The sequence below is a fragment of the Phaenicophaeus curvirostris genome, chromosome Z (genome assembly GCF_032191515.1).
Source record: "Phaenicophaeus curvirostris isolate KB17595 chromosome Z, BPBGC_Pcur_1.0, whole genome shotgun sequence".
Lineage (NCBI taxonomy): Eukaryota > Metazoa > Chordata > Aves > Cuculiformes > Cuculidae > Phaenicophaeus > Phaenicophaeus curvirostris.
Window position 1 is genome coordinate 6,061,148 of NC_091431.1, and position 15,624 is coordinate 6,076,771.

Below are 15,624 nucleotides of genomic sequence, written 5' to 3' on the forward strand. Positions count from 1 at the left end.
AAGAAGGATCTCAGAATGTAATACACTGAAATCACAATGGATAGCAGAGAGAAAAGGGAGCAACTTAAAATACAATTTTAAAAAGCAAGCTCCAAAGTCAAAGCCTTTCCACCATGAAAGTAAAATTAAAGGTCTTGAGACAGAGTTAAGTAAGAAAGAACTTAGACCATGATCACTAGTTTTTTGTAAGATAATTGTTCTCACAAAACAAACATCAATTTGCTCTTCCAGTTTTGGGAAGTAGTATTTCAACCAATGCCTACTAAAAGCAAATAAAATCACAGAAGGCAGGACAGCAGAAATCTTCCCTATTGCTACTTGATATTTTGCATATCTAAACTGGCTGAAATTCTTTAAGAAGCACCTTCCAAATGTTGTTGCATCAACTGAATGTGACTTTTGCAATCTGAAACTTGACAGTCTTTTTTTAAAAGAGGACATGGAACTTCAAACTCCCAAACATGCTTTAAAAAGTTTTAAGTAAGAAAAAATGTCACCTTTCAGGAAGAAGTAGCCAATACTATAGACCTCAACTTAAAACTCGCAAACACTCCTTTTTTTTAATCTATAAATTAGTCTCCTACTCCCTTCCCTGCCCCTACACTTGCACAATAGAAGAGAAAAAAAGGATCCCATACAATACATTTAGTTAAACCTGAAGCAATGGGAACCCTTTTACAGTCCCAATTCTAGACAGTTAAGAGTTCAGCAAGGTGAAATGAAGTGTGCTTTAAAACAAAAAAACAAAACACAGCCATTTTCCTGTAATACAGCCATTACTGGATCATACTAAGCATTAAAATGAACACACAGTTTTGACTTGTAGTCTGTCCGCAGGCTGCCACCAAAATAGCAATGCATTCCCTGTTTCTGCGTTCCCACACCACCAGCCTACCGACGGCTGTAAAGCAGTCAGCGCCACAAGATAAATTGGATCAGCCTGCTGATCAAACAGAGAACTATCCCATAGAAAAAGCTAGCTTGCTGATCTGAGTCACCACTTAGGCACATGCTCACTAAAGGCAGATTAGCAGAATGGCCGAAACGTTCAGAAGGATGCAGGGGAGGGGACTTGGACTACCCATTAGAGCAACAAAAATAAGAGCCACTGAGGCACAAAAACAGAAATGCTTTTTGATACACACTCCTTGCCACAGGCATTATGCAACTTCAGAGAATAGCATCCAACATGATTTGTATTTTATTTATAAAAGCAGTAACTCTGTGCCAGATAAACCAGCCACACAAGAGAGCTTTCAGTACAGGATCAACCCCTCAGTGTTAAGAATGGAATCTTTTAAAACAGCATCTCAGACTATTTGTACCATGAGACTATTCAAGTCTGTTTGCCTGACTTTTATTTTGCAAATCCATAGGGTTAAAATAGCTCAGCCCTATTAATTCCAAAAGGCACCAGTTTAAATAACATCATTTGCTAAACATTAGATAATATGATTCCTACAGACCCCAATCTGCTCCTTACTGCTACCTTTGTGCCAAAGGTCTGTGCCACCCATCAATTTTGAGTTTCTTCTCCCTAAAGGCTTCCAAAACATTTACCTGCCAATAACAGAACTGTTAGTGACTATTCTGAAACTACAATAACAAATTATAAAAAGATACCATATCAATATTTTTTTCTTAATTTCCAGTGGATGACCAGCCATTTCTTATTTAATTAACTCATCTGCAAGTGTTTCCAGAATACAAAACAGCAAAACTGGTGTTTCCACTGAAACAGAAACCTTACTCAAGCACCAGTTCACACAAGTTGGAACACACAGTCCCCAGGTGAGATTACCCCAAGTGGGGCAATAACAAGAGCTGTAAATCTTGTCTGGACTGCACAACAGCCAATGAGACAGTCCCACTACCATTACACTGACAATGCCTTGGAAAGCTTGTATGAAACTCCTATAAGGAACAACAGGAACTTAAGAAAGCAATTATAAAAAAACCTTCCAAAGAAAATGTTAAAGTAACACCGTATTTGACAGCATGTCAGAACAGCATTTTTTAAATGTTTCTAACAGACACACCAGAAAAACTAACTTGGTAAATTTCACGTCTTCTCTATAAAAAAGCACACTACACAACATTTGGTTCATATAACCTCAAAAAAAAAATTTACTTCCCTCACCACTACACAATCTACACAAAAAAAACTGCTCAGAAATGCTGTTATGAAACATGTATCATCTCAAAAATACTTAAAAGGAAGTGTAGAGTTTCTTAATTTTTAAACCCCTCATTGGTATTTCAAGAGGTTAACAGGTATGACCCTTGACACTATTAATAATCACACACTGTATCACGTCATATTGTGCAGTCAGTATAGCAGGCAGGCTAAAAAGCAGCAAATAGACTCCACCACCACCTCACCTCACCCCCTGATTCCTGCAGCCTGACAATCCTGTCTGCTCCCTCCTCCCCCCTAGCCCACCCTAGAGATCTCCAAGGCTGAAAGCTTCTCACTTTCTAGTTGCTAGTCATGTTAATAATTACATTCAACAGTTCAAATATATGTTGTCATGAAAGAGATGAATCTGAAAGATTTCCACTTCTTTTTAACTCAGAAATTTATTCCAGTAAGAAAAATGCATGTTTACTCTAGCCAAAAAGCAAAGTATTTTAGTATAAAGTGCTTAGGATATCTCCTCGACAACACCTCAGTACACTGACTGAAATATAATTTTATGTAGCTTGATTATTCTAAGAAGTTGTGCACGTGTGTAAAGAAATATTTTTTTTTCTTCTTCATAATGAAGGCTGGCACACTATGCATTGTCAAACCAAAGCAACAGTCACCCAGGGAGATATTACTGTACATAGGCATATTGAACCAAGACGTCAAGGCAAACACTTAATAAAAATGGGACACTTGCAAACAATATAAATATGAATGTCAAACTTCATTTACAGATTCCTTCTTGTGGACTGTACTGCTGACAAAGCTGAAATGAGCCCTACCAAGGGAAACAAAAAAGCCAAAGAAACAGACTTCACTTTTCAAAGAGGTGTTTCTGAAGAAGGGGACAACACTTCAAGTGGTCTAAACCAGACCAAACCAACTACCAGCACAAATTGGTGAAGATATGTTACTAGTTATCCCATTTTAATGAAAAATGATTGGCCCACTAGAAGCACCAAGTGTTAAAAAATTGCTTTAAGAAATGCAATTCCAAAGCAGAAAGTATCACTGCCAAGATAGTCCTAATCTTTCACTTAGCACAATGCTTCACTTCAGCTCCTTGTCCACACTTGTTAATGTGCTTTTACCTTACTTCTTTGAAGGACAACTTATCACTTCATTTATGCACACTACTAAGAATTTGACTCAAGGTATGAAACCCAGGCCAGTTATGAGAAAGTATAGTCTGGCATAGGTCTTCATCAACTATTATTAAAAGCAACATATTCAAAAGAACATGAAACTATTCACCTTGCAATTAGCAAAATGAAATCTTTTTCTTTAATCTATAGCGAAATATTTCTTAAAGTAATTAGTAATTTTTTTTTAAGCCATAATATAGGTTTTGCATTTCCTGAAGATCAAGTACATCAGAATCTCATTTCAGTTAAAATAAAAGGTAAAAATCCCAGTGAAGTCTGACACTACTATTTGACATTATGCAACTTCTAGGGAGCAATGGACAAATACTGTAGGGTGTTCTAGTAAACCACTAAAACTGGTTACATATTTAGCATGCCAGAGGGCAGTTCTGACAGAAATTTCACAAACTAATTTCTGAAGTCACTTGATATCACCTACCACTCTACTCACCCACCTTAATCAAAAGTAATGCCTTTATGGCAACTTGTTTAAAATCTTCATGACCTTGGCAAAAGCTGACAAAGAGATCATATTCTTCCCTATCCCACTGTTCAGCATCTTCCTCTCCAGATGAGACACAAGGCTGGATCCATTTTGCCCTCCATGAGCTCCACTTGCTTCAGTAATCCCACCCATTTCATTCCCATCCTACATCCTCTTAAGTTTTGCAGTTTCCTACTTTCTTCCACACCAACCACTTAAACATATGTGGCATCTTTTAAAGCCCAGTTGTTCCATCTATTTCACCATCTTCCCTCCTCTCAATGTAAGCATACTCCCCAGTCTGCCACAATTATTCTTTAAATCTGCCCTAGATAATCTTTAATCTAGGCTTTTGTTGCTTGCATTCTGTTAAATCATTCATGTTCAGAGCTGCTTCTACCACTATCAGCCCAAGGTTTATAGCCTGTATCTTGTCTTCATGACTCACACTACTAAAAAAGTGTCTTCAACATTAAATGTTCTCTATCACTCTCAGATTTCTGGTTCTGCACTGTTTTGCTTTCCCTGATTAGTAATATTGTAATACAGAAACATTCAACCACCACCTCAGTGCAACTCAAAATGTAACTCCTGCTTTCTCCAGGTCTTCCCAGAAGGATTACCTCAAGTTAAGTCTCGTGACTACACAGCACCAGGTAAATTTCAACTCGTTAAAATAAACAACACACACACCTTACATCCTCCACACAACCTCCTTCTGAGTGGATCACTCCATAACCATAGAACTGGTTAGGTTGCAAAATACCCTTAAGGCCATCAAGTCCAACTGTAAACCTAACTGTCCAGTCCACCACTAAACCATGTCCACAAGTGCTACACAACTACTCGTCTTCTGAATACCTCCAGGAATGGTGACTAAACCACTTCCCCAGGAAGCCTGTTCCAATGCTGGACAACCCTTTCAGTGAAGAAGTTTTCCTAACATCCAGACTAAACCTCCCTTGGTGCAACCTAAGGTCATTTCCTCTCATCTTATTGCTAGTCCTATCCCAATAGCACAGGCAGCAACAAGGATGTCATCTTTCACAAAATCACAGAACCACAGAGATCACCTACCCCAGCTTTAGCTCGAGGTGGGGTTAGAGTAGGATGCTCAGGAGCATCCAGTCAGCTCTTCCTGTCTCCAAAGCCAGAGCCTCCCCCTCTCTGGAAAGCCTGTTCCAGCGTTCAACCATGAAAATAATCTTTTGTTTAAAATTAAAATTATTTCATTTGAATTTATGCTTGTTGCCCCTCATCTTGTCACTGGACACCACTGAAAAGAATCCCACCCCATCTTTCTCACACCCCCCCAACTCTCACAAAAATCACGTATTTACAAACATTGATGGGATACCCTCCAAGCCGCCTCCAAGTTTAACAGTCATAGTTCTCAGTCCCTCCTTGTACATCAGATGCTGCAGTCCCACCATCATCTCAAAAGCCCTAAGGCAGACTTGCTCTGACATGTGTCCCATACTGGGGAGCCCAAAACTCTGCACTGCACTCCACACATAGCCTTACTGGAGCTATGTAGGGAACATGGATCACCTTCCTCAACATCCCAAGCGGACTGCTGGCAGGCTGTTGGCGTTCTTTGCCACCAGAGCCACACTGCTGTTCACAGTCATATTGGTGTCCATTAGCACTCCCAGGTCCTCCTCTGCCACGCTGCTTTCTAGCCAGTCAGTCCCAACACTGCATATGGAGAGAGTTATTCCTACCAAGTGCAGGATTTGGCATTTTCCGTGGCTGAGGTTCTTGTCAGACCATTTCTCCAGCCTGCTTGGGTCCCTCTGGACACAGCACAACCACCTGGGGCATCAGCTGCTCGCCTCAATTCTGTACCATCAAGAAACTTGCTGGTATGTCCCATCCTCCAGGTCAGTGAAGACGTCAAACATTACTGGCTTCAGCACTGACCACTGATGATTTTCTGCATCTCAACCTAAGCATCCCTTTAGTGAGCTCTCATTATCCTATCTACGCACTGTACATAAGGCAAACTACTGAAACCTGATCCAGCCTTGAGCAGGGGTTTGGAACTGAGCCCTCACCAGGCATTTCCAGCCTTAAGCACTCAGATTTTTGTGAGGGAAATCTGCGTGCTACAGTCTGGAAATGCCTGTCAAAAAATTGACTCCTTCCTGCCTCCAAGTTGTTCGAAAAGTCTCAGCCACTTGTATGGCCCCATACACTGACATTTTCTTGTGCTTCTCCCGAGTCAACTGCTCTTGACTTCATGTCTTAGAATTGCTGTTCTTCAGATCTGCCTCTGCTACAACACTGCCATTCACTTGCTGAGTAAAATCAACTGGTCAAGTTGCATGGATGTGACTCTCACAGCAAGTACCTTAAGGTTTCTGCATTAAGTAGGATTCCTCCTCAATACACAAGCTATTTGATAGAAGGCTACTCAGAGAAAGAGCAGGAAGATAATTTAACCCAAGATCAAACATAAGTCTCAGATAAGTCAGATAACTATCCATGCTTCTCCTGCATCCCAGTTTGTGGTCAAACATCAAAGTTCCTTTTTGCCTCCTTATAACTCTCTAAGAACCTTTGCAGAAAGATACTGCTAATGCAGATCACGAGTTTAACCCATTCCCTGTTCCACGCATACAAGATCACAGGCAATAATCTATCGTTAAAGTTACCAACATTTTATATCAAACTTCTCAGCAACTCTGTAACTGGAAAAATTTTTCACCCTGAGGTAAACAAACTACATGGAATATTTCAGTGTAAATGGCTCAAGTACAATAAGGATTCAGCTAAGGATTGAAGACAAATCCAAGAACAGATGCAGCATTCGGCATGTGCCAGACATGTCCCAGCTACTCCCTGGAGAAATTCCAGTACAATCACACTTCTCAGTTTTCTGTTCGAGTTTGATTATCAAACGAAAGAAACACACCTCTAATTCTCAGAAATGAGTATCTATGTTATCTCCAAAGTCTATCAAAATGTTAGTCCAGTTATGCCTGGCAACAACTGACAGTAACAGGCAAGTTAACTAACGTTATCAAAGAAAGTCTTTAAAATTAGTTCTACACTACATCCCTTCCTGGCTCTTACCTATGACAAGACTGCCTCTGAAGCACTTCACAAACAAAAAAAATGCAATCCAATGATGGCAAAGCAAATAGCTGTCACTGCTCTTGACAGCGCTTAGCCAAGCTACTGCCAGACACAGACACAGGAAAATACAAGAATTTCCTTCTGGTGTGCATATGCATTACGCTTAAGACTAATAATTACTTTCAGTTACATTCAGGTGTTTTATTACATGTATGTTTCCAGAATTCTTGGGTTTCACTCAGCAGACAAGGCACAATGGGACAAATTACACCCAAATGTCACATGAATGCAAGATTCATTAATTCTTGACTAACTATTAACTTACAGACAATAAAATTGTTTTAAAAAGCTAACACCAGCAATACGTTTAACAGTTAACTGATAAGTGCTATTCTTCCCACTTATATCTGAGAACTAAGACAACGAACAACCTCAATATAAACTGACTGTGGATGCCTTCACAAAAGATATTTACATTAAGGTCAGTAATTTGAATTGCCACTGACAAACTTTACAAGAACACTGAACACTCAAAATCAGAACATTACTCCTTGAGTTGTGTGGGTCAGGCAAATAAAGCAGCAAGATACAAGTGTCTTAAGAGACGTACTTCAAATTTCCTAGGAGCACTGCAGCAGAAGCAACATTCAGTGCAAGTCAACAAAGAATGAATTTTACTTCCTTAACTTAAAAGCTATTCTACCACCTCAGTCTCAGAAGTTTACAATACACAGCTCTACTCAGTGTTCAGGTTGAAATAATCATCAAGAGCAAAAAGCGAGTTATTCAGCAGGAAAAAAATATGAAACCTTTCACTTATTTGTAGACTAAAGCCTAAGACATGTTAGGGACATTGAGATCAGATTGATTACACTTAAGTAAGGCATTTTCCGGGTTCTGCAGGCTTTGCTTGCCAGCTCTGTTACAGAATGAGGCACGCCATGTTATATTAAACTGGAACCATCTATTTTGAAAGGTGGTTAATACAGCAAATCCACTGCCACAGTACCTGCTACCCAGTGACTGAGAATTACAAAATGTGTCAGTGTTGTAGGTCCCCCAAGAACACCTTTAGTTTTGTTCTGGGGAAGGAGGAGTGGGGTGGAGAGATGTCCACCTTTTCCCTGATTTCACAAGACTTCTGTTCCATTTTTTGCATGTCCTTAGAACGGAAGTTAGGAAGAATCATTAAATAACTACATTAGACTAATAAAGTATGAAAAATTACTCCTCAGTTTCCTGAGCAACATGTTAGCCAATATTATGAATATTATTTCCTTATTAGCACATCATACAGATGGTCTTCCATTTCAGATACAGATATATCTTAATAGCATGGCTATTCACATTTTGCTGCTTATGCCCACCTGTTTACTATCAAGGAGTATGAAATCAACCCATTCTACTATAGCTATTTATAAATCAAAAACATTAAAAGTGGGGAAGAGCAACAGATGAAAGATGTGGCAAGAACCAAGGTTTGCAAATGCAGTACAGAAGAACATTATTCCTCAACCTAAACAGTACTTTAGATATCGAAACTGTACCTCTTCTAAAGCAATTCTAACACAAACCAACACAACTGAAATGCTGTCAGGACCTTAATCTTGACAACTGCTCACAGCACTGCAAGACAAAAAAGCTTACTTCCTTGAATAATCCCATTTATCTACTTAATTCACACGTTTGAAGTGTTTTGCTAAATCAAACATCTAAAATACCAATGGGGAACTACAGGAGGATGACTGCCTAGGCTGCAACAGCTTCGCTGACATATTCCAACCTTATTTTAGTGCTTCAGATCGGTCCTTCCAACTCACCAGTTCAGCACTGCTACAGACAGCACAGATTGAAGACAAACAGCCCCTACCCTGGTAACCTTAAAAAGATATTAAATAAACAATACTGTCGATAAAGAGAAAACACAAAAACTAAGCAGTCTCATCTTTCTTCTTCAGTACACATAATTCTACCCTAATACTACATCCTCCCACCAATATTAAAAGGGGTTTCCCCTCTGTGAGCTCCCCTTCATACCTCAGTGGTTCAGGAGAGCATGCAGTGTTCTATGCCCACTATCCAGGGCAAAACACTCTTTATGTAACAAGAGGCACCAGTAGTGGTGTCCAGCCACCACTGTTCAGACTTCAACATTTCAGACATTAACAATCACCATCCATCTGGAGTTCCTTGCCCATAAACATACTCCAGCAGTTGAAGCAAACACTGTTGATCACCTCGTTCTGCTTTGCTTGCAGAATCAGGCCATTCCTCCTCGTACCACTCACGAGACAACCCCACAGGGCCTTCCTCCCTGTGCAGAGCCGTGCTTACAAGCGGCACGGGCTCCAAACTCACCAGAGCAGTGCTTTCTCCAGCCATCAGCTATATTCCACCATCTGCAGCTTCCCAGCACCACCACAACCACTGCAATGACATCTCCCTGGGACAGTTGCTGTAGGTGTCTAGTTATTTCTGTAATTTCACTCCAAAGGGCAGTGTGTGGTCACTACAGGGAGCAGCAGTCCTGCTTCCACAGATCTGCCAAACCACTAACTGGGGCAGCTCCTCCACAACAACCTGTCAACCAAGAACAGCCTGCGATTTGGTCACTCCAGTGCTAGCAGATGCTTGCCTCCAACCAAGGGCCACCTTTCTGCACTGAACATTAAACACCCCTGTGAGCACCAGCTTGTTACTCAGCCAGCCATCTCCTGGCTCTGGACCTGCTGAGATGGTATCTCAGGAGCCCCACTGGAAGCTATTTTCTCCAGAAGGAGAGGAACAAGACTACTCCAATTCCTACCCATCCCCTTCACAGCTGACAAGTCTTCAGCACATGGTTTGCACAGCACATACACTTTTGAGACAAATTCCTAATAAAACCCCCACAACTTCCAAGTTTCATACCACTGCAGATCTCTAGTCCTAGGCCACACAAAGTCCAGCTGCTACTTGGATTCTCCACCAATCGCTGTCACAGGCAAAACAATCTCAACTCAGGTGAGATTAATTGCTTGTTATCTGGTGATAATTTAAGTTGATAATTCAATTACTGACTTGGGTATTAAACAAGAAAAAAAAAAAAGGAAAAAAATATGACTTTTAGGGAAGCATCTTTGTCTTTTGTTCTTCACTGGGATTGCCTTCAGTCACAGACCTTTCCTCCTGACCTTTCTATCTAAACTGCTTGTTTCCACTGCTTCTTACACTCAGTCCCCCCAAAGCCCTTCAGCAAGGCCACGCACAAGGTGAGGGTCAGTGCGTAATGGTTTTTCTGACGTGCCCTGCTGCTTACTCAGTTTCCTCCACTGCTGGTTGCTTAACTGTTACACCTACAGATTGCAATCGCTCCAGCAGAGCCTCTGCCCCAGTATGGGTCTGCCGTGGGCTGCAGCCTCCTCAAAGAGCTGGTCACACACAGGTTGCAGTCCCTTCGGGTGCCTCCAACCCAGCACAAGGTGCCCACGGGCTGCAATTCCTTCAGAGATACGCATTTTTGCTCTGACATGGCTTGCCTGTAGTCCATAGTCCATTGAGGAGTGTCCCTGTGTCAGTGGGCAGCCAACACAGGAGACAGTCCCTTTGAGGGTGTAGCTCCTGTGGCACTGACCGCCCAAAACGTCCCCTTCCCTTGGTTCTCCTCTGTTCTCTCATGTCTCTTAGTGTACCTCACCCTTTTTCCTCCCGTTTATCCTCTCATACGCCTTCCCTCCCGCATCGCCATTTGTGCCTCCTGCCTCTCACAGCTGCCACTTTCTTAAATATTTATGAGCAGCACCACAAACGCTGGTCAGACAAGCTGAGGTTTTAGCATACAATGGACTGTCTTCATCAGCTTCAAAGACGCCCAGAATCAGCTGTGCTCACGGTAGTCCACAGTGTCTTTCCCCACCAGGCACCCTTGCAGCTCCCCAGTACTGAAATCCTGCCATCTGTGGCCAAGACAATCCATACAGGTAGTTTTCAAGAAAGAAGACAATTACCCCAGTAAATAAGACCTAAAGTCAACCACACCACATCACCAAAATATAATAAGAGCTTATAAGTGATTTTACATTAAAAAAAAAAAAAAAGAGCGAGTGAACCACGACCAAGGCCGGCAGAAGCAAGTCTCTAACACCCATGAATTCTAGAGGAGCTCTGCCTTCAACAATGGCTGGGGCTTATCACAGATACCCACCGGACACGTGGAACCGCAAGAAAGGAGAACCGATAAGCACAAGCAAAGTAAACAGAAATTAAGTGTTTTCCAGTCCCTGTAACGATACAACAGCGGCGTTTTATTTACGAGAGCAAAAGCCGTAACCTTCTACCGAAAGCCCAGGAGGTTTCTTCCTCCTTTCCCCACACAGACCAGGTCGGAGAAGGCTCTGAATCACCTGATCCAAGGGAAGGCGCCCGCAGGGCTGGATGGGCTCCTTCAGACCAACCCACGCCGCGGATCCGCGACACGCAGAGCCGATTCCCCCTGCCGAGGAACCCGCTTCGCTGGGCGACGAACCCCTCCCGCAAAAAAAACTCTTCAGCGCGTTTTTCCTCGGAGGCATCCAAGAGGGATGCGGGCACACCGGATACGCGGGGTCGCTGGGCGGGGTTTTTCCATTATTTTTTGGGGGGTTGTTCCTTTTTTTTCCCTTTTGCTAGCAATACCACGGCCGCTCAGGCCACCCCGGCCGGGAGCGCAGGCGCCTCGCTCCCCCCGGGCCTCGCCGCGCGGATGGCGGAGCGGGAGCGGCGGCCGGGCCGGGCTCGATGGCGGGCGCGGAGCGGGGCGAGCGGCGCCCCCCAACCCTTTCTCCACCCCCACCTCCCCCCGCGCTTACGTGTAGATGATGGACATAAAGTGCATGAGCCAGAGCACCACGAAGAGGACGAGCCCGAAAATGGCGAGTCCCTCCAGCGCCAGCGCCAGCACCGCCATCCCCGGGAGCGGGCTGCGGGAACACCCCCCTCCGGCCGCTGCCGCCGCTCCTGCACCGCGCCGGGCGCCGCTGGAGCCGGAGCCGCCGCTCCTGCGCCCCGCCCGCCGCAGGCCCCGCCCGCTCCCCGCTGGCGGCCCCGCCGGGGTGGGCGCTCGCGGCCGGTACCGCCCCCGCCTGCGTGACCTTGCGGGCGGCCCGGAGCCCGGCCCCGACGCTCGGGGGGCGGTTCTCGAGCGCGGGCAGCTCTCGCCGACAATGGTTGCTTCCTTGGGCCTTCGGGGCAGAGAACGCTTTCCTAACATCCAACCTGAAGCATCCCCTGGCACATCTTCCTGCTATCCCTGCCACAGTCCCGGTGCCTGCTCCTCCTCCTCCTTTCTTTGTGAGGAATCTAGCAAACTGCCATGAAGTCTCCCCTCAGCCTTCTCCAGGCTGAACAGACCAAGTGACTTCAGCCACTGCTCATAATGAGAGAGCTGAGAGAGCTGGGGTTGTTTAGCCTGGAGAAGAGGAGGCTGAGGGGAGACCTCATTGCTCTCTACAACTACCTGAAAGGAGGTTGTACAGAGGAGGGAGCTGGCCTCTTCTCCCAAGTGACAGGGGACAGGACAAGAGGGAATGGCCTCAAGCTCTGCCAGGTAAGGTTCAGGTTGGACATTAGGAAAAGATTTTTCACAGAAAGGATCATTGGGTACTGGCAGAGGCTGCCCAGGGAGGGGGTTGAGTCACCTTCCCTGGAGGTGTTTAAGGCACGGGTGGACGAGGTGCTGAGGGACATGGTTTAGTGATTGATGGAAAATGGTTGGACTCGATCCGGTGGGTCTTTTCCAACTTGGTGATTCTATGATTCTATGATTCATATGGCTTCCCCTCTGAACCCTTCACCAACTTCGTGGCTCCTTCGGAGCGCTCTCCTGTAGCTTTAGATCCTTTTTATACCATGATGCCTAAAACTGCATACAGGACTCGAGATGGGGCTGCACCAGTGTGGAGTAGAGCTGGACAATCACCTCCCTCAAATGGCCAGGAATCATAGAATCATAGAATAGTTTGGGTTGGAAGTGACCTTAAAGATTATCTAGTTCCAACCCCTCTGCCATGGGCAGGGACATCCCACCAGCTCAGGCTGCCCAAGGCCCCATCCAAGCTGTCCTTGAACACCTCCAGGGATGGAGCAGCCACCACTTCCCTCGGCAACATGTGCCAGTGTCTCACCACCCTCATGGTGAAGAAATTCCTCCTCATATCTAGTCTATGCCTAATGCAGTGCTGGATGCAACTCCGGACACGGTTGATCCTCTTGGCTGCCAGGTCACACTGCTGGCTCATGTTCAGCTGCCATCAACCAGAACCTCCAGATGCCTTTCCGCAGGGCTGCTCTCCAGTCTTTCGGTCCGTGATCTTTATGTATATCCAGGGTTGCTATGTCCCAGGTGCAAAACCCGACACTTACCCTTGCTAAACTTCATGTGGTTGGCAATTATCCAGCTCTTCCATTTGTCTAGATCCCTCTGCAGGGCCTCTATGCCCTCAAAAGTGGCAACAGCTCCCCCAGTTTTGTGTCATCAGCAAACTTCATTATTAATGCAGGGATGCAATGGGGCAGTGGGAGAGGGCCAGCAGTCTGGCGGTCGCTGGGGAGGCTGTGGGAGCCACAGGGGCATTCGCTGCTGGTCCTTAGCCTTCACTTGCAGCTTTCAAAACTGTTCCCTATCCTGCAGAGGCTTTCTTACCATGGCTGGGGAGACCACAGCCCTTCTTCATGTGCAGGGAGCAGGGATGCAATGGAGCTTCGGGTAATTGCCAAGCTGATAGGCTGATGGGGCTCCATAGCCTTTATTATGTGTTATGTACTGCTTTTCAGCATGGAAGCTGTCTCAGTGAGCTTGAATGCTGCAAGGCAGGATTGCTATTTCCAGCATAGGTATGCACCTGGAATCACTGATCATCCCTGACGGCAGTGAAGCCAGCAGCCACTCTCGGTGACAAAGTGACTTGGCCACTACCCTCCTTGTCTAGGTTCAAGTTAGTGCCCAGCTAATGAGTCTGCTGCTTGTTACTAGTAATCTAAGCCATCCAATCATGCCTTTATTTCCTTACAGTATTTATAGCAATCTCTATAACTGTGATGTAATAGTAAGAAGGGCCATGGGGTGCTGGTCGACAACCAGGTGAATGTGAGCCAGCAGGGCACCCAGGTGGCCAAGAAGGCCAACAGCATCCTGGCTTGTATCAGAAATGGTGTGGCCAGCAGGAGTAGGGAAGTGTTTGTGCCCCTGTACGGTGGTGAGACGCTGTCACAAGACTAGTCTAGCCAGAGAATGATGAGCTGAAATGTATGAATTGATAGAATGTAGCTGATATAAGCCTTATCTTGTTGGATTGCATCTCTCTTCCAAGACAAAAATAGCCTATGCAAAGCAATATCTTGCACTAAAATATGATAGTACAGTGAATTCAGGAAGAGTGAGGTCCTGTCTTCAGTTGAGCACATAATCATCGTTTATTAAACTTCTTCTGGTTTTGAAGGAGTATTGAACTGAAGCAGTAAAGCTTATTCTTTGTCCTAGAAGGTGTTTGCCTGGGAGATTATGTTGACAGGCTGCTTATTTTGCAATAGCTAGGGTCAATCGCGCCATGCAAACAAACTTTGCCGAGGCTTCTTCATGAGTAAAATGGATAAAGATTATTTAACCTGCTACTGACTCATACATTTCAGCAAACAATACTGATGAATAAGCAGTCCTTAAACATTGTTAGGCAGGAGAATGCCAAGCTGGCATAAATAACATTGGTTTAGCAAAGGATCCCCTCTTTCTGCCATACTCTGGGGCAGCTTTCTGGCCTGGCTTTGTAGTAGAGGGAGGAAGAACTTCTCCCTTAGGAGGTGTTTAAGGTAAAAAGCTGCAACACACAACTTTCAAGTCGATGTCTGGTTTAAAATACAAAGCTCCAATACACGTTCAGGAGATTCTTTGGGAGCATCATAAAGGGAAGTAAGGTAGGATAAGGCCTTCGACCTGAATAACTGCTCTAGTGAAACCCTGCCACTTGGAATCTTTAAGCAGGCATATTAGTCTTAGTGGGGGAGCAAATGAAAGAGTAAAGGTTTCCTGGACAAGGGACCATCTGGAGCTGTGACAATTCAGTGACAGAGGAGGCATTCCTGGCCTTCCCTCTGCTAGTATGGAGTGCAGCAATTTACAGAGAGCAGTGTTCAGAAAGTGCAAATCTGCCTCCTCCTCAAAGATGCCTTATCATGCCTCGAGGCCATGATACACCCTGGTGTTTCAATCAAATGATTTGGATAAATGCTAATTTGTGCCAAATTTAAATCAAAACCAAGCAACCCTCCTATGTGCTGTAGAGCTACTATTCTTGGTTCATTCATAATTTTGCAAAATATAGATTGATTTAGTTAATTTGTGTTTGAATGTAGGTTTGTTGCAGACTGAAAAAGATTAATTTAATAGAAATCTCCTTCCTAAGCTTCTTAAATGACCTTAAAGGACCTAGGCTTGTTGCTCCAACAGCAAAAATAATGCAATATAAACACTCTTATGTAATTTTAAATGGATAAAAAGGGGCATGTATATTGAGATCATAAGCAAGTGAGTTTCTTAACCTGTAGTAATACTGGTATTATTTCTGAGAAGACTGTGGAAGCCACAACAGTTTCTCTTACTAGTGTATCTGTATATCTGTAGAAGCTTTTAACATCTACATAGACTTTTCAGTTTTCTCCTAAGCCATCAGAATTTCTGTTGAAAACCATACACTTGGAGAGAGAAAATTGTGATT

The 15,624-nt window shown here is 44.1% G+C and overlaps 1 protein-coding gene across 1 annotated transcript in view; it reads right to left on the minus strand.

Moving 5' to 3' along the window:
* The window catches only part of UGCG (UDP-glucose ceramide glucosyltransferase), a 28,889-nt gene extending 17,032 nt beyond the window's left edge, over positions 1–11,857 (minus strand). The window contains exon 1 of the mRNA XM_069880593.1: positions 11,725–11,857. Within this exon, the coding sequence (XP_069736694.1) occupies positions 11,725–11,822 (98 nt within the window). The 5' untranslated portion in view covers positions 11,823–11,857. The remainder of the gene's footprint in view (positions 1–11,724) is intronic.
* Between the last annotated feature and the right edge of the window lie 3,767 nt (positions 11,858–15,624).